This window comes from Mesocricetus auratus, unplaced genomic scaffold, assembly GCF_017639785.1.
Source record: "Mesocricetus auratus isolate SY011 unplaced genomic scaffold, BCM_Maur_2.0 Super-Scaffold_100003, whole genome shotgun sequence".
NCBI lineage: Eukaryota > Metazoa > Chordata > Mammalia > Rodentia > Cricetidae > Mesocricetus > Mesocricetus auratus.
Window position 1 is genome coordinate 102,691,428 of NW_024429188.1, and position 18,609 is coordinate 102,710,036.

At 41.4% G+C, this 18,609-nt stretch overlaps 1 protein-coding gene across 1 annotated transcript; it reads left to right on the plus strand.

Moving 5' to 3' along the window:
* Positions 1-733: 733 nt before the first annotated feature.
* On the plus strand, positions 734-18,162 carry Znf449 (zinc finger protein 449). Its single transcript, XM_040744638.1, has 5 exons — positions 734-810; positions 2,505-2,948; positions 4,637-4,841; positions 14,948-15,061; positions 15,212-18,162. The coding sequence occupies exons 2-5, from the start codon at positions 2,595-2,597 to the stop codon at positions 16,093-16,095; spliced, it is 1,557 nt and encodes a 518-aa protein (XP_040600572.1). The 5' UTR covers positions 734-810; positions 2,505-2,594; the 3' UTR covers positions 16,096-18,162.
* Positions 18,163-18,609: the final 447 nt, after the last annotated feature.

The following is an 18,609-nucleotide window of genomic DNA, read 5'->3' on the forward strand; positions in this document are numbered from 1 at the left end:
CCCAGCTTGGTCCTAATATGAGTACAGTTTTCCAGTCAGCACCGTTGTATCTAGTGGCCACTGGGCTGTCTCACCACAATTCAAGCCAACCCTGAGAAGGGGAAGTTTGCTTCCAGGGGTGGGAAGAGGGGGGGACCAACTGGAAGACTCGAAGTAGTGCCAGTGGGCTAATCGTAAAACTCCAGAGATCACTGGTGGACATTGAAGGTGGGGAGGAATGGGGAGGGGGGTGTTCACTAGATGGAAGCTCCAAGTCTTCAAGAGAAAAAACTAAGAAGCATACTCAAGGCTACTGTGACACACAGACAAGATATATTAGAATCGGCATGCCAGAAAACTTATTAAAATGACAATCTCTAAATTCCAAGCTCTTTCACTCTCCAGGGCATCAGGGTATCGGGTGGGGACCAGAGATTTGAATTTTAAAACTGCTTTCCCAAGAACCTCCCCCTTGAGGCCTGGGAATCAATGAGCTGGTCAAGGCTGTTTCAAACAAAGTTGTTCCCCCGCCTGCACCCATTACTCTAAAGCTGTTGGGAAGAAGTCCTTACTTGACTCAGGACTCGGGCCTCGTCCCACCCACTCCCCTAGGACCAAGAAGCTTTAAGACCGGAAACAGGAGCTCTTCCAAAGCAGCTAGAAGCTAGATGGAACACTGGGATAGTCCCAGCCATTCCCACGTCAGCATCCTTGTGGGCTATAAGAGCAGGCTGCGCTGAGCCTGCCGGGAGATGTAGTACTCAATGCAGCTCCACGCCTGCGCCTTGAGCAGTTGCCGGTGAGCTTGGGAGAGCCGTGGGCGCAGAGGCGGTGAGTCCCGGAGCGGCCAGAGGGCGTGGCTGTCCCTGGGGCGCGGGCGCGGGTAGCGGGGCTCCTTTCGCAGGCTGGGGCCACGCAAACTGGCAAAATTCGTATGTGTCCTGGGCGCCAGGCCCCAGGAGCAACGAGGAGCGGCGGGCCCCTATTCGTTGAGGGACCCCGCCGCCGCTCCCTGCGACCCGGCCAGGCCTTGCTGGGAGTCCTCCAGGACTGGGATTGCCCATCTGGGTGGTGGGACTTCATCATCCAGGAGCTTTGGGGGACCACGTCCCTAACATTGGCATCGGATTTCAAACCAGCTTTTAGGCTTTTCAGGGACATGTCACGCCTGCCGTTTCCCCCAAGTGCCCTCTTTTCTTACATTGCTTTATGGGTAGGCCCCGTGAGGGTGGATTCAGAGGGGAGGTTTGAGAAAGAAAAAAAACCACTGTTCCTTAATGAAGTTTTCACTAGGTAGGGCCCAGGACAGGAAACCTGGAGGGTCACTTCCCTGGTAGACGTGGAGGAAGGTTTTGGGTCAGCCAGGGGAAAGCTAGCCAGCTGTGAGGCTGGAGAAGATTAACGAGTGGATCCACAGCCAAAAGACTGCAGATCCTTGGATGTCCTCCAGCAACGGTTACATGCCTGGGCTCAGGAAACTAGAAGCTTCCTAGGAAGGAGTCTTGACCAGCAATAAACTTCCCTTGAGTCCTTACCTTGTGCCAGGCACGCTGCTCTTCACTTTCTGGGCCATTTGGTCCTCAAAGGATGTTTTTATGAAGTTGATGCTGTCACTCTGTGCATATTGCAGACAGGGGCATTTGGGTGTGAGGATTACACAGCAAATTATGTCTAAATCCTAGCACAGGAGTACAGTTACAGTCACAGTAACGGGTGATACACAGTCAGTTTTGGTTCAGTTGACTGAATGGGGAGAAGATGAGGACTAATTTTTTTCTTGACTCTGTTCAGAAATCTTAAATAAGACAGGTATAAATGGAACTGCCTCAGCAAATGTAGAGAGAAGAGAGAGGATTCATAGGATCTGCAGATCCTAAGAGGAGAGAGGATCCATAGTTTATCTGCAGATCCTGAGCCCTGTGTAGGCATGTATATGATGAACCCTGTGACCTCACAGATTGCACAAAAATATCTTGCCACTTTTAGTTATTTCCGAAGCATTGTATTATCCCTCCTATGTTTCTTTTGAGATCCTCCATATAGAAAAAAAAACGACTTGGAATTAGACTAGGGATAGGAGTAAAAGCCAGCAGGTCAGTGGGAACTTCTAAAAAGGCAGTTAGTTACCTTTGTCGCTGTAAGATATTAGAGAACTGTTTTTGGTAATGTTATTTACTGAGCACCTTAAGTTAACCTGGCTTACCTGAGAAAGTGAATTGAATTTTCAGTTAAATTTAAAATACCATATGTTGTTATTGTATTGGACAGCATTTCTAGAGGATATGTGGGTGAGCACTTAAGGTTTTTCTGAATATTTGAAATGTATGTACAATTGATTGTGTCTATAAATGTTGTTCTGGGAAGTGAGTCACCAGCTTTTATCTGAGTTGCCAAACCACCAGAAAGACTGGGAAGTGCTCTTTTAAGTCTTGGTGGGAGAAAGCAAAGCTAAGTAAGTTAAGGACGGTGAGTATGCCATCTTGTAACCATTGCTTTTTCTCCTTTTCATGTTTTCCTGTCTTCAGCTGTAGGTGGCTCCCCCATTATTACAGAGAGGAAAAACCTGGAATCTGAGACATAGACCCCAGATAAACTGTAAAATTCTAGAAGAGGCGATGGCTGTGGCCCTGGGTTGTGCCATCCAGGCCTCCTTGAATCAGGGCTCTGTGCTGCAAGAGTATGACACTGACTGTGAGGTCTTCCGACAACGGTTCAGGCAGTTCCAGTACACAGAAGCTGCTGGGCCTCATGAAGCATTCAACAAACTCTGGGAGCTTTGCTGTCAGTGGCTGAAGCCAAAGATGCGTTCTAAGGAACAAATCCTGGAACTGCTTGTGTTAGAGCAGTTCCTAACTATTCTGCCCACAGAAATAGAGACCTGGGTGAGGGAACACTGCCCAGACAATAGAGAAAGAGTTGTGTCACTCATTGAAGACTTACAGAGAGAGCTTGAGATACCAGAACCACAGGTGAGAAAAAATGTGGAGTCTCTCTTCTTAGGGGAACAAAAGAGGTACCCAGGCTGTTGGGTCTGTATCCATCATTTTGACTATGATTCCACAGCCCCAAGACTATTCCAGAAACTTTTCCAGTGATCTCCTCTGCTGGAATCAGCATGTGGGTCTGAGGTTCTCCACTATTTCTGACCCCATACCCTCTCTAGGATATACATATGAGAATGCCCCCTTTACTGTTATTAAATGAAATTTCCAGACAGCATAGCTTATCTAGAAACATCAATTACAGTTATCAGTACTTGGCTCTATGGCTTGCTAGCCAGATCCTGCCATGGTATGACTGATTGTGACCTCTAAGTTTCTAGTGTGTGTTTTTTTTTAATTTTTGATTTCTAGAGGTTTTTACTTGGTTAATAAATTTATTTTCAAAACAGGAGAGGGTAGGGTAAATGTGACCTACACATTGTAAACTATTTACTATTTGTTTCTTTCCAGAATGATCTGACTGACATTGAGTCGAGTAGTCTAGAGAGAATGCAGAGGAAGGCAACATAGTTTAGTGTGGACTCATACATATTTCTACAGTGTATGTGCTCTTCACTGCATGAGAAGACACCATGAAGTGGTCACATGGCAGTCCCTCTGCTTTCAATTACTGTGATGGGACAGTCAGGAAATCTGAGCAAGGCTCCAGTGCTATGAGCAGTGTTGTCCCTGGCGATGTGATTTTACAAAGTGGCCAAAACTGTTCTTGGTAGACGGGAATAAATACTGTGGTTTCTCTGGCTTATGCAAAAGTGCTAAAAATAATATGCAGAAGTGATTTGGTTTCTACCTGATCAGCAGGATGTGGTTCTTGCTAGGTCCTTTTCATCTACATGAAGGTTTGAAGAAGGAATCCCATGTTTGGGAGAGTGTAGGAAGAGCTGCATTGGGAGCAGTGTGCCCATCTTTGGCCCGTTAAATTCCAGTAGCACTGCCTGCCCGCATTTGCCTTCTATTTAGAACCACCTCTTGAGGCTTCTGTTCAGGGAAAGCATAGGTGAGCACAGGGCAAGCTGAACATAGGGCACTCTTCCCAGAAGGGAACAGCAAGAGCTTCTGTCTGACATTCATAATCTCTGGGGCTTGGGACAAGGCTTACTAGAGCAGCTGGCTTCACCGCAAATAGTAGCTTGCATAGGAAGTCACCAAGGTCCCTGTATCCCTAGGGTAGCATGGGGAAGTAGTTTTCCTTACTCTCCATAACTTCCTGGTTTGGGTGAAAATAGAAGACTTGTCTTTGGGAGATCTGTGTATCCCCTCCACATCTCAGGAGTTGCAAAGCACTCCTGGCACTTGATCACTTAAATGCATTTACAGCACAGCTGGAGCAGCTGTGAGTGTGAAATGCACACTCCCTACAGAGACGTTGTATGAAGGGAGGAGCAGGTGGAATAACTCACTAGTAATTATTCGTGTTGGAATCCTGGTACTTTGTATATGTTGTAATAAGCACATCCTGTTATAGTCAGCTCACCTGCTTTTGTTTGTTTGTTTGGTTGGTTTTTTTAATGCATTGCCTCCTGGAATCCCTGGAGACTTTAAAGCTACATGTGTGGCTCCTGGTACTGTTGGTGAGCAATGGCTGACTTAGAAAGTTGGTGGAGTGGCTTTATTTCCAGTGAACTTCGGAGTGATGTGTTTGGCCTCTCTCTCAGATTGACATGGATGACATGCTCTTGGAAGAACTGGCACCAGTTGGAACAGTACCCATGCCACCCAACTTGCACCTGGAGGCACCCGAACTGCAAGTAATGGAACCTGTCCAGGAGCCCCCAGTGCCAGAAGCCTGGATTCCACAAGCTGGACCGCAGGATCTGAACTACAGTGCTGATGCTGAATGCCAGTCCTTTCTGGACCCCGGTAAGGCAAGGGTTTTCTTATAGCTCTGTGTTTCTGTTTGAGTTAAAAATTCTAATCCTCCAATAGCCCTGAACCACTGACATAAAGAAGTAGAAGGCTGAGAACAGGAGGAAATGTCTTTCTAGAAACAACAGGGAGTGATGCATGTTTGAGAGAATGTCCTTAGGAACTGGTTGCAGTGATGGCCTTGCCCAAGGGACTTTTCACCAAGAATGTCATCTGGGAAAACCTCTGGTGAGAGCACAGTTGTCCACCAGATTTTGAGCCTGTGATGTGAGATTGAAAGGGCCAGTTGCTTTTATGGATGGTATAGAAAGCCCTATTCTAGTAGAGTGCTTTGTCACATGCTCTCTTCAGATCCTTGAAAAGGATACAGTCACTTATAGGAGGTGAAAAAATGTTAATTTCACCGTGCTGTGGTGGCACACATATTTATTCCCAGCACTCAGGAAGCAGAGGCAGGTGGATCTCTGAGTTCAAGGCCAGCCTAGTTTACAGAGGGAGTTCCAGGACAGCCAGGACTATACACAGGGAAATCCTCTCTCAAAAAACCCAAAAAATATCAATATCATATAATCCAAAAACTAGAATAGTGTTTCTAGAATGTGGTGAGGACACCTCTTCCATTAGCTTAATCCATAGAAGTGCTACACACAGTAATGTTTGAAGCTGACTGGCTCTGGCATAACAGGGTGAGTTCTAGAAGTAGCTAGATCCAGTGGAGAAAGGCAGCTGGGCCATGTAGCCTGCATGCTCTTGTTTCCCTTCCCTTTGGGTTTCTTTCACACCATTTCTTCCTTCCTTACTCCCGTGAAAGATTTGGCTCAAGTATGACTGGAACCATTACTCTTATGGGTACATCTAGAACATGTTGATAATTGAACTAAACTGTGCAATACTGAGACAACAAAGAGAAAACAACAAAATGGAAATCAGTGGGAACAACCCAAGCTGCAAAATAGAAGTGCCTGGTGCATGAATAACTACCAAAAGCTAACCCTAGAGTTCCTTTTCACACTTTCATGGGAATCCAGCCAGCATTAGGAACAGCTGGGAAGAGCCAGGCCAGACACTGCGGATTTGTTGGTACACAAAGCAGAAAAGCAGCCTTAGCCATCCTGGAGCTCAAAGTCTGGAAAGTAATCCTAGAGATTGATAATGAAGCACATAGGAGAGTAACCGTACCACCAGCTAAGAGGAGTGACTCCAGGAGAAGGGAGTTAGGGGAACCGCCTATGGAAAGGGACCAGAATGGGCTGGCTGAGCAAGCACTGCAACTGAAGAGGGGCGAGGAATCCGAGCAGGTGGAGCACCATGTACAGAACGGGGCAGAAGAAACACCTGCGTTTGCACTGTGAGGGGCCAATAGGAGCAGATGAGCCACGGTGGTGATCATGGAGAGGAAACTGCAGTTCCAAAACTATTTAGCATATGTGAAACCCAGGACTTGTGATTGACTGACTGGCTATTGGGTAATGAACAAGAAAGGTGAAGGATGCTGCCTAGGTCTCTGGCCCGTGACCTGGGTAGATGACAGTATCATTCACTGGCATAGAGAACTCAGAGAAAGACTGGCTTTTATAGGTCAAGGTAAACTTAAGGTATGACCACACCAAGCCAGAATATTTTTAAATAATGGTAAAAATAAAAATAAAAAACACCGTAAGTCCATAGTTATACATATTGGTTGAAGCAATACTATATGATATTGTCATTTATATTGCCTTCATTTCATATTTTGTTAAGAAGTTTTAATTTAGCCAGGTGGTGGTGGTACACACCTTTAATCCCAGCACTCAGGAGGCAGAGGCAGGCAGATGTCTGTAAGTTTGAGGCCAGCCTGGTCTACAAAGCTAGATCCAGGAAAGCCAGGGCTACACAGAGAAACCCTGTTTCAAAACACCAAACAAAAAATATCACCTCATTTGGGACTGGAGAGATGGCTTAGTGCTTAAGAGCTGACTGCTCTTGCAGAAAGCCAAGTTTGATTCCCAGTACCCACATAGTGGTTCACAACTGTGTGTAACTCTAGTTCCATAGGATCCAGCGCCCTCTTCTGGCCTCCACAGGTTCATGCACACATGGTGTACATTCATACACTCAGGTGTGCACACATCACATAAATTAAATATTTTAAAAACAGTTCCTTCACTTAACTTTATGCCTGACACCCTAGAAGTTTGGGATACTATAGACTATCTGTAATGAGAAAGAAAAAGATACTCGGCCTGAGAGCTTAAACTGTATTTATGCAAACTGTAACTTAGAAAATGGGCCCAGCCGGGCGTTGGTGGCGCACGCCTTTAATCCCAGCACTCGGGAGGCAGAGGCAGGCGGATCTCTGTGAGTTCGAGACCAGCCTGGACTACCAAGTGAGTTCCAGGACAGCCTCCAAAGCCACAGAGAAACCCTGTCTCGAAAAACCAAAAAAAAAAAAAGAAAATGGGTCCAAATTAGTGCCTCAGAATTAGAACACATATTCAATTGCCTAAGCTTTGGATTTTTGTACTCAGTTAATGATATTTCACTTTGAGTTCATGAAAGATGTCAAAGAACACACCCTTTTGGTGTGATGAAGAATTTGAGAGATGAAATTTCAAAGTAAAATGTAAATGCATCTGGAAAGGATCAGAAGATTCTTTTTTGTTTGTTTGTTTGTTTGCTTTTGCTTTTCAAGACAGGGTTTCTCTGTGTAGCCCTTGCTGTCCTGGAACTCACTCTGTAGACCAGGCTGGTCTCCAACTCACAGAGATCCGCCTGCCTCTGCCTCATGAGTGCTGGGATTAAAGACATGCACCACCACTGCCTGGGTTAATTTTTTTAATGGGTGTATGTGTGTTTGTCTGTGTCTGGATATGTGCGTGTGAGCGCAGGTTCCCATGGAGGCCAGAGGAGGGGATTGGTTTCCCTGAAGCTGGAGTCACAGATGGCTGTGAACACCTGATGTGAGTGCTAGGAAAAGAACTCTTAACCACTGAGCTATCTCTCCAGCCTGAGAAGGGTTTTTAATTAAAATAAGTTTCCATTTATTGTTTTGTGTGCGTGCATGTGTGACTGTCAGAAGAGAACTTGCGAGGATCAATTTTCTCCTACCATTCGAGATCCTACTGTCAAACTTAGATCTTCATACTTGTGGGCAAACAGTTTTACCTGATGAGCTGGCTCACTAGCTGAGGTTGTTGTCACTTCAATTTCTTCAGAATTTCATGTTACTTTAAATGTTAATATAAGTAATATCTAATGCCCAGCTATAGAAATGATACCTCATTGAGCAGCAGAGCCTTTGTGACATGACCTTTGCTAAGTGAGGCTTAGTAAAATGATTCACTGAACATAGACAGCATGAGAACATTATTGAAGTACCTATTCGTTAACCTCCAATGTTTTATTCTTCATATTACCCTCCACTGTATTATTTCTTTTGCACCATCTACAATTATAAATGAGCTCTGAAGTTTAGCAGCTTAAAAGAGAAAATGAAAAGACGGGGTGCTTTTTAAAATTTCTGTGAGCCAGATTTACAGTGTTCCTGGCTGGGTCTCTGCAAACTAGCAGAACACTCAGTTCCTTGCTAAGGGGACTTCTCCATATGCATGTCCTCGGGACAGGCAGAAGGCCTCTCTCATAGCAGATGATCGAAAAGAAAGTAAGACATGTGCCACGATGTTGTTGGTAACTGGATTCATGTTCAACAGTGATTTAATAGCATGTGAGGGTGTGCACCATTTACTTGTGTGTAGTTATCTAGGTGTCACCATGTGATTTCATGAAAAGCCTAAAAGTAAAAAACCTGTCCATTTTGCATTTAATGTGCTTATGACCAAAGGTCATAGGTTTATTGTTGGACTAATATTGTTGGACATCTAGTCTCAAGAAAGGGCTACATTTACATTGTATTGATTCGTGTTGGTTTTACTACTTTTTAGAGTCAGTTGGCTCAGTATGAGGGGTGTGTTAAGTCTGAAGACAGGTAGAAGTACTGCTATATTAATGATATTACATTTTGTAATACCTGAACTTGAGACCAGTTTCTATTTACTTTGACTTTCTCAGGTGTTTTCAACAGGATTTTTTAGTTTTCAAAGTATAAATTTTACACAGAGATTATTAAATTTGTTCTTAAATTATTTTAGTCTTATTAATGTTATCATGAATGGAACTATTTTATTCAGTGCATTTTGGCTTATACTTTGAAAGTGTAGAGAATTACTGTTGTTTTGGGGTAGTGATCATATGGCATACAAACATACCTTGTTTATTATGATAGATTCTGTAGGGTTTCATATATGTATATATCACCTATGAAATGTAGTAGTGTTATATCTTTTTGTTGTATAATTTCCTTTTAGAACAATATTAAATAGAAGTAGGGAAAGTACATCCTTGTCTTGCTCCAGGTCTCAGGACAATTTTATTTGTTCTTTCATGTTACTTTGATTAATAGCTGTGGGTCTGTCATAGATAACATATATCAAATTGACGAGATCTTTCTATTACTATTTCAAGTTTTTTAAATATAGGTAGCAGTATTTTGGATATGTCTTATTAATGAATTGTTCTTTTTTGGTTTTTTGAGCCAGGGTTTCCCTGTGTATCTTTGGAGCTTGTCCTGGAACTAGCTCTTGTAGACCAGGCTGGTCTCGGACTCACAGAGATCCACCTGCCTCTGCCTCCCAAGTGTTGGGATTAAAGGCATGTGGCACCACCACCCAGCTTAATGAATTGTTCTTTTACTCACTATAAAATGATATACCTTATAAATAGTAACTTTTTATTTTAATATCTGAGTTGTCTATGTACGAATACTATGTATAGAATATCTCCTTTTCCATCTTGGAGGCAGAGGCAGGCAGATCTCTGTGAGTTAAAGGCAAGCCTGGTCTACAGAATAAGTTCTAGGCCAGCCAGGGCTACATAGTGAGATCCTGTCTCAAAAAACAAAAGAAAGCAAACAAATAGGAATGCAAAACTACAATCTGAACTTCGCCTTTCTGTTGAATTATTTAGCCCACTCACATTTAGTCTGATTAGTATATAGTTGGAGTTATATATGCCATTTACTCAGTCTAATATATATCTCATAAGTCTTTTGTTCCCCCTCTCTTATTGTTTTCTTTTGTGTTAAGTGAATATCCCACCCTGAACATGCCCGATCTCGTCTGATCTCAGAAGTGAATACTTATAATGTAACATTTTAATTGTTCTATGAACTTGCACTATTTCTAAATAATTCTTAAGTAGATTATTAGAGTTTATCTTTTATGCTTTAAGTTATCATCAGTTCAGAGTTGTATTAACAATGTCATTAAAATGTTGTTGATGTTGTTATTTTAAACAGGGTTTCTCAGTAGCTATGGAGCCTGTCCTGGAACTTTCTCTGTAGACCAGGTTGACCTCGAACTCACAGAGCTTCACCTGCCTCTGCCTACTGAGTGCTGGGATTAAAGGTGTGTGCCACCAGTGCCTGGCAGGTCTGTATTCATTACTTCTGTATTATAATCATATTATTATAGCAAACCTGGTATAAACCCCACAATACATTGCTATAATTATTACTACACATAGTTTTAAGGATTTAAAAAAACAAAAGGGGAAAAAGGAAGGCAAATACATTACAGTTTTTTAAAAGCATTTATCATTTATGGATGGATTTGAGCAGGCAACTCTAGTCATTTCTTAACTTTTCATATTTTTCTCTCACCTGCCTCATATATGCTGTTATTGACAAATATATTACCTTTCTGCATTGCACAGAACTTGGTTCCTTAAATAGTTTGTGACAAAAGAAGCAGACCTTTGATTTATAATGCCTTTTCTAATTATATGCTACTTTCATTTGTACTACTTTTTCATGTGGCTTCAAGTTACTATCTCAGAGTCTCTCACTTTCAGACCAAGGGACTTCCCTTACTATTTTTAACATTATATAACTGTTTTCAGGCAAGTCAGCTATCAATGAATTCTATTTTTTTCAGGGATACCTTTACTGCATATTCATTTCTGAAAGATAGATTTGTTGAATATAGGATTTATTTTTCCTTTATTTATTTATTTATTTATTTATACTTTACATGCATTGATGGTTTGTCTACATGTCTGGCTGTGTGAGGGTATCGAATGCCCTGGAACTATGGTTACAGATAGTTGTGAGCTGCCATGTGGGTCTTCTGGAAGAGCAATAAGTGCTTTTGACCTCTGAGCCATCTCTCCAGCTCAATGTGGGGTTCTTAGTTAACACTGTTCAGTTTTCATTAAGCACTTTGTGTCACCTCACTTCATCTTAGCCTCCCTCGCTTCTAATGAGAACTCGAAAGTTTCATCTCAAACTAAATTGGTATAACTAAATCTCTAACTAATTTGGGGTTTAATGTCTTAGTAAATTTGCTCTCCGCTAACTTTAAAACTTTTATTACATTCATTTATTTATATGTCTGTGTATAAAAATTCCTGGACATACTACATGTATCCTAGGAATTGAATTTAGGTCATGAGCTTGGCAGCAGGGACCTTTACCTGCTAAATCCTTATAGTAGCCCCTCTATTAACTTTAATCTAATAAGATTTAATCTCTGCCTAAGTAGGAGTTCACTTGTAATTGGTGGCTCATTTTCCTGATTTCCAAGGTTTTACTCTCTCTCTCTTTCTCCCCCCCCCTCTCTCTCTCTCTTGCTCTCTCTCTTCTTGTTTCTCCCTCTCTCCCCGCTCTCCCTCCTCTCCCTCCCTCTTTCTTCTTTCTGTCCCTCCCTTTCTCCTCTCTCCCTCTTCCCTTCTCACTCTTTCTGTCTCCTTCTCTCCCTCTCCCTCTTTTTCCTCTCCCTCCCTCCCTCCCTTCTTCCCTCCCTGTTTCCCCTCTCCCTCTGACTCTCCCCCCTCTCCCCTCACTGCCCTTGTTATAGTGTAGTTGTGGATCTTTTGAATTATTCTACTTGGAATTCATTGACCTTCCTAGATACATAGGTGAGTCTTTTTCAATATACTTAAAGAATTCTAGTCATCATTTCTTTGAATATTTTCTCTGTTGCCCTACAGAAATACCAGTCATTCCAGAGTGACAACGAAGAAATTCTGTCTGTTTTATAATGCTTAGCTTACAGGGGGATAGAAATCACTAAAATTACCCAGTCATTAATTTAACAAAGAATTAAATAACAATAAAAAGCTCTTAGGAAATGACTTCTTTGTGTGACAAGACTTTTCCTGGGGAGACACTACACACATGTCTAATCACCCCAGACAGGGAACCCAGGACAGACCAAGTTTAGATGTCACCAAAAACCAACTTGGTGATCCACTGACTATTATGTAGGTTAATTACAGGAATATGGATGGGGGGTCACTTACAGGAGCAGAAATGGCTGAAAGACAGCTGCATCACCAAAGTCCACCCCAGCACAGGTGACAGCTCACAAAACTGGAAATCTGGAGCACACTGCACAGCCTGCAGGCAGCTCGTCAGGTTGGAGAGTGTGTTCCGAGTGCCTCTGATGTTGGAAATCTCTTCCAGGCAGCTGTGCATCTTTCTTCTTCTTCCAGGCAGCTGGTCTGTGATGGGGAGTGTCCTTCTGTGTATATGCTTCTCTTATTGGTTGATAAATAAAACACTGTGGCCAATAGAGGCAGGAAGACAGACAGGCTTAGGAGATGAGGAGGTGTAAAAAGAGATGCCATGGAGGGACTGGGAAGACAGGATGTGCCAGGTGTTCTCTTGTAAGGTAAGGCCATGTAGAAATATATAAGATTAGTAGTTATGGGTTAGTAATTAAGACAAAGCTAACCAAGAAAAAGTCCTAGCCATCGGCCAATAGTTTTATAATTAATATAGCATCATGTGTGCTTATTTGGGGCTAAAGGGAGGTGGGATATGGCAGGACGAGAAAGAACCTCCAGCAACAGGTCTGCTCTCAGGGTCTTGGCATCTTGGGTTGTCTGAAAATCTTCTTTGTAGCTTGACTTGTTTACTCCTGGGAAGAAGGGGAAGAGTGAATCTGGTCAGTTTCAGTGGCTTCCTGAGTTGTTTACCTTCTTTCTTAAAGGCTTCCCTGCAGAATGGAATGTTCAATTTTAGAGGAAACTGCTATACAAAAGCTACATATTTGAGTTACAGTTATTATAGTATATTATTTAAAATGTCATATCCATAAAAATATAAGATGTGAGCCGGGCGTTGGTGGTGCACTCCTTTAATCCCAGTACTTGTAAGGCAGAGGCAGGTGGATCTCTGTGAGTTTAAAATCAGTTTGATCTACACAGCTAGTTCCAGGACAGCCTCCAAAACAATACAACCCCCAAGAAAAAAAGAATAGTGAGAAAGGACATAGCATAGCGCTTTCAGTGGCTTTGGTTAAGTCTTTACCAGTAGTCTGATGATTGGCTGTCTAGTCCAACACTTACTAGATTAGTTTGTGGATTTTATTGTGGGTTTCTGATAAGACTTTAAGATGGCTTTCTTCATACTGCAACATGACTATATGGTGGGAAGTAGGGAAAACTTCCGCCAGTGCCAGTATGCTCTGCCAATTCCGTGTTCCATGTCTAGGCTGTGCTTTTGCATACTGGCAAGGATTGTGTTTTCTGAGTGTCTCCTTTTCTTTGCTCCAGCCTCCACCCTCTGCCATACTATTACCATATACAGGGATGCTCTTTCTTGCCCTCTGTTCTACTCTCCAGAAGGATCTGCATTTTCTCATATCTCTCTTTTCACAACTAACACCAGCTACCTCCAAGGCTAGTTAGCTCCCCTCTGACTGTTTCAATCCTCTGCCCAGGAGAACTTGGTTGTTGTGTGGGTATAATCGCCATCCTGGTGTGTTCTCTGAATCAGTGTTTTATGTATCAGCTTGGTAATCTCCTCTGAGTTTTAGTTTGTGCCGTTTGTCTCCTCACAGCAGCCTTCCTCTGAGCTATGACCCTCAGCTTTTTAAAATCTATTCCACAGTATCCCTTCATCACATCTTAGCTTTGAAATCCAAATAAAAATTAAATAGTTAATTTTGAACTATATTTTTCTTCTTTTGAGACAGGGCCTCACTCCATAGCCAAAATTGGCCTGGAACTTGCAATCCTTCTAGCTCAGCCTAGAATTATAGCATGCACCATCACACCCAGCACAGAAATCAATTTGAGTTCTAGCTTTCATTTCTTAGTCTTAAAATTGAAACATATGGTCTTTTCTTGATAAAACAACAAGGAGTTTGTGTCCATTTCTCATTTCTTAATCTAAAGTACAAATTTTCCTTTGGATTAGTATTTGCTATGTGTCCTATTTTAATAATTCTAACATTTAACCATCAGCTCATTTGTTAGCTCATTTCTATACATTTCTATACTATTGTTAGATGATTTCCATACCAAATAATACTGCAGATTAGTATTTGTGCCCAGCAAGGAGGATGGAGAGAAAGAGGTAGAAAAAATATGGTGCTGATGGAGGCTGGATATGGCAGAGAGTAAGTAGTACCTAAGATGTGAGGCAGAGATACTACCTGGCAGTTCATTTTCATTATTTATTTTTAAATGCACTTTCTAGACTTCCACTGACACATGTCAAATACTTTTTGCTGCTTCCAATTAAGTTCAATAAAATGGAAATGTTTCTGAGAAGGTATCAAGTGAATTTATTCCAGTAAGCAATTTCCTTGCATCTATGTTTACACCACTCTTCTTTGACACATATGTTTATATAACTCTTCCTGGCATGCATGTTTACAGCACTCTTCTCTGGCATGTATGTCTAGGCTGCTCTTCTCTAAGTACTCAATAGCAGTAATTCCAAATTTTTAGTATACCAACATTTTATAAAGATTTACTCAATATTTTAGCGCTAGCATAAATAAATGTATTATCAAAATCAGTACAGAACTAGCTAATATATTGCTTTTAGCACGCAATTCATTCCCCTGAAAGCACAAGAGGATGGCCTTGTCAATTGTTGTTTTGTTCTTTTAAAAGTTCTTTTTAAAAGACTTTAAAAGTGACTCCAAATGAAGGAACAGTAATTGTGGAGGAAACGGGGATTAAGAGGCCTATGTATCCATGCAATCAGCCTGTATTCTAGAAACTCCTTTGATAAGCCACACATGTTTCTCGCTTTTTGTTTCTATGACCAGGTTATCAGTTACCAAAGCTTGACATGAACTTCCCATTGGATCATAGAGAAGAGCCATGGGTAAAAGAGTTACAGGATCCCAAAGAAATGAAACAGTTGCTTGATTCCAAGATTGGTAAGTAATAGCTCCTGTATAGTCTCAGGAAGAAGGGGAAAAATCAGCAGTGATGAGGGCAAAGGCATTTCTACATTCACTATTTACTTTCCTTCACTTTTCCCCCTTTTTCTGAACAAAATGAAAGCTTCAGTTTATGTTTCTTCTCAGGTTTTGAGATGGGAATAGAAAATGAAGAAGATACTTCAAAAGAGAAGAAACTGGAAAATATGTACCCATTTGTTGTAACTTTAGAAGGAAATGCTCTTCATGGTCCCATTCTGCAAAAAGACTATGTGCAATTAGAAAATCAATGGGAGCCACCCCCAGAGGATTTGCAGACAGATTTAACAAAACTTGTAGAGCCTCAGAGCTCCACTCTAGGAGAGACACCTGAGAGCTCCAACTTGGAAGAGCCTCTCAACCCGAAGCCTCCAAAGAAAAAGAGTCCTGGTGACAAACCTCACCGATGTCCTCAGTGTGGAAAATGTTTTGCTCGGAAGTCACAGCTTACTGGGCACCAGAGAATTCATTCAGGAGAGGAACCTCACAAATGCCCTGAATGCGGAAAAAGGTTCCTGCGGAGCTCTGACCTTTATAGACACCAACGCCTTCACACAGGAGAGAGACCCTATGAATGTACTGTCTGTAAAAAGCGGTTCACTCGGCGCTCACATCTTATAGGGCACCAGAGAACCCACTCTGAAGAAGAAACATATAAATGTCTTGAATGTGGAAAGAGCTTTTGTCATGGATCAAGTCTCAAAAGACATCTGAAAACTCATACAGGTGAAAAGCCTCATAGATGTCCTAACTGCGGGAAAAGTTTTAGTCGCCTCACAGCACTCACTTTACACCAGAGAACACACACAGAGGAGAGACCTTTTAAATGCAGTTATTGTGGGAAAAGCTTTAGACAGAGACCAAGCCTTGTAATTCATTTAAGAATCCACACAGGGGAAAAGCCATACAAGTGTAGTCATTGTTCTAAAAGCTTCAGGCAGCGAGCAGGCCTTATCATGCACCAGGTCACACACTTTAGAGGACTTCTTTAAGAACTGTTAAGGGAAGCAGGTCCTATGACAGTTAACATTGGAGCCTGCAGTAGCTGTTGATCGTAGAAGTCTTTGGTCTGAACTTACAAGTACAGCTTTGAGGGGTGCTATTTTTAAAAAACCATCTGTCAAGGTATGGGATTTCGAGAGTGTGTATCTAGTCTTACGGTTTGTTTTTCTGAATTTAATACACTCTATCTTTTTCTGTTGTTTAATTGCGATTGAAATTTTTGGTTCCAAGGCAACCATCTGATAAACATAGGCACAAAGCTTACAAACGGTGGCAGTCGTTTATAGGTAGGACCAATACAATGAATAACTACCACACTTGCTCTCCTGTACAATTATTAAAGACCACCTTATGAACGCAGCCATTTAGATACACGTGCCTCATGTAGCAAGAAATGAGGCAGTGAGTTTTGTCAAACAATAAAAATGTTTCAGGAGGATTAGAAGGAAGAGGGTGTCATTGACCTAAGGAACAAGCTTGTTTCCATTTACAGTTGGTTTTATGCTTGGAATTGTGATTTTAAGTGTGGACTTTTGTGACGGTCCCTGCTCTGCTTACTTGGCCATCTGTGGTGATGGTGATTAAAGCGGAGTACTAGGCTTATAACTGTTTGCTAGGTCTAGCGGAAATAACTTGCAGTTGAAGTTGTACAAGTAGAATCTAACTTTATTTAGATGGACTGAAGAACAAGTATCCGTGGATTTTCATTCTGCTTTGGTATTCTCTCATGTTTATTTCAGTGCTTTTGAAACTGTATCCATTTTCTAACTCAGTGTTTCCCTAAGTATGTGTTATAGAATACTTTGTTCTGTAAAATGTTCTGCAAATAATTTTGAGAATTGCTTCTGTCTGTCCTTCCTAGATTCGTTATGCCCATCAGCATATGAGACTCTTGGAAAGGTCCTAGTTTAGGAAAGGAGGCTAGGGTGCCTTGTAGCTCAGTGCTTTCCAAACCTATTTGACCCCAGAATCTTTCGTGTACACATAATAATAACTTGCAGTAATATTCTGCAAGTATCCCTTGGGACACACTGCCTTAAACAGTGTCTGTAGCTATCAGTCTAGTCCTATAGTTCTAAGCCTAGTTATTTCCAGTTTCAAGGATTTTACGAAAAGTTATGTGAAAATATACATCTTTTGTATTATACACACATCGTTTCAAGGACATTAAGATCACTAATTCACATAATTTGTGGGTTACTTAGTGATTTGCAGCCTCTGAATTTAATTATACTTACACACACACACACATACACACACCATTTTAAGAGGTGAAGGTCACTAATTCACATGTTATGAATTACCTAGTGATTCTTAACCTTTTTTGAATTTTACTTATAATCACACACACACAAACGCATACATACACATACAGATTTGCTACTTATGTAAATGTTCTTATGTATTCGTAGTAACAACTCAAATCTCATAGTAAGGGAGAAAGTAATTGTCAATTAAAGCTGTTGATATGTGAAAATATTCGTTGAGCTTAGTCCTTGTCATTAGATACAAGAAATGGGACATTCAAATATATTCCCTACATGAAAATACACAGTCATCTTTAAATATAACTAAGGAAAATATATCTCTTCATTGCATTCAAGTTCTTTGAAGTGATATATAAGTATTTGGCGGGTATGTATTATGTGCCTAACTTGTCCTGTTCTAGTCTTAATGGAAGCTAGTAACAAAACATAATTCATGTGTAAGGCTCATAAAGAGTTTATAGTATCTCTAGTTAAACAAGAGTTGGGAAACAAATGGAGAACAATGCAAGAGAGCTTGTAATTAAGTGCCAAATCATATGAAGTGCCAGAGCCAGGATGTGTCTTTAATTCTTGGCATCCAGGTCCCTGTATGATGCTGCTAATAAATCTGGGATTAAGATTAGAGCCCAGTAACATAGGAGGAGTCTGAATGTAGAGATTAAAACTACAGAATGTAATGGCTTCTCTTTCTCTCTTGTGGAACTGCATTCAAACCAGAACAGTGCCTTAGAATGGATGTGCCCAACTGCTCTGTATTTATACACTATTTTAATAAAGTGGAAATGTATATATGCTCTTTCTGATTCTCTTGAATTAAATACTCATTTGAACATTGTAGAGCTACTTCCTAAGCAGGGGCAACAAGCACCCCAGTAGACTTCTCTTTGGCCATCCCAAGTTGGAATCACTTTTCTGACTGCAACCCTAGTGCTGTGGTTAGCTAGCCGGATTAGTGGCGATCATAATATGAACTGTAAGTATCCCTTCCTTCATATCATGAGTACATTTATACAGGGCAGAAAACATCCTGTATTCTCCCCTTTGTTATTACTGTGCCCTGTATAGATTAATAACCATCAATAAGCATCCATGTCATTAAATGAAGAAACATGTGAAGTAGTTCTTGGAAACAGGTTACATTGTTAGTACATTGCGTGCCTATGCCTAATTGGGGCACATACAGGACCTACCTCCTATCCAAAAGGGTAATAAACAGAACTCACCTCATAAGTACTA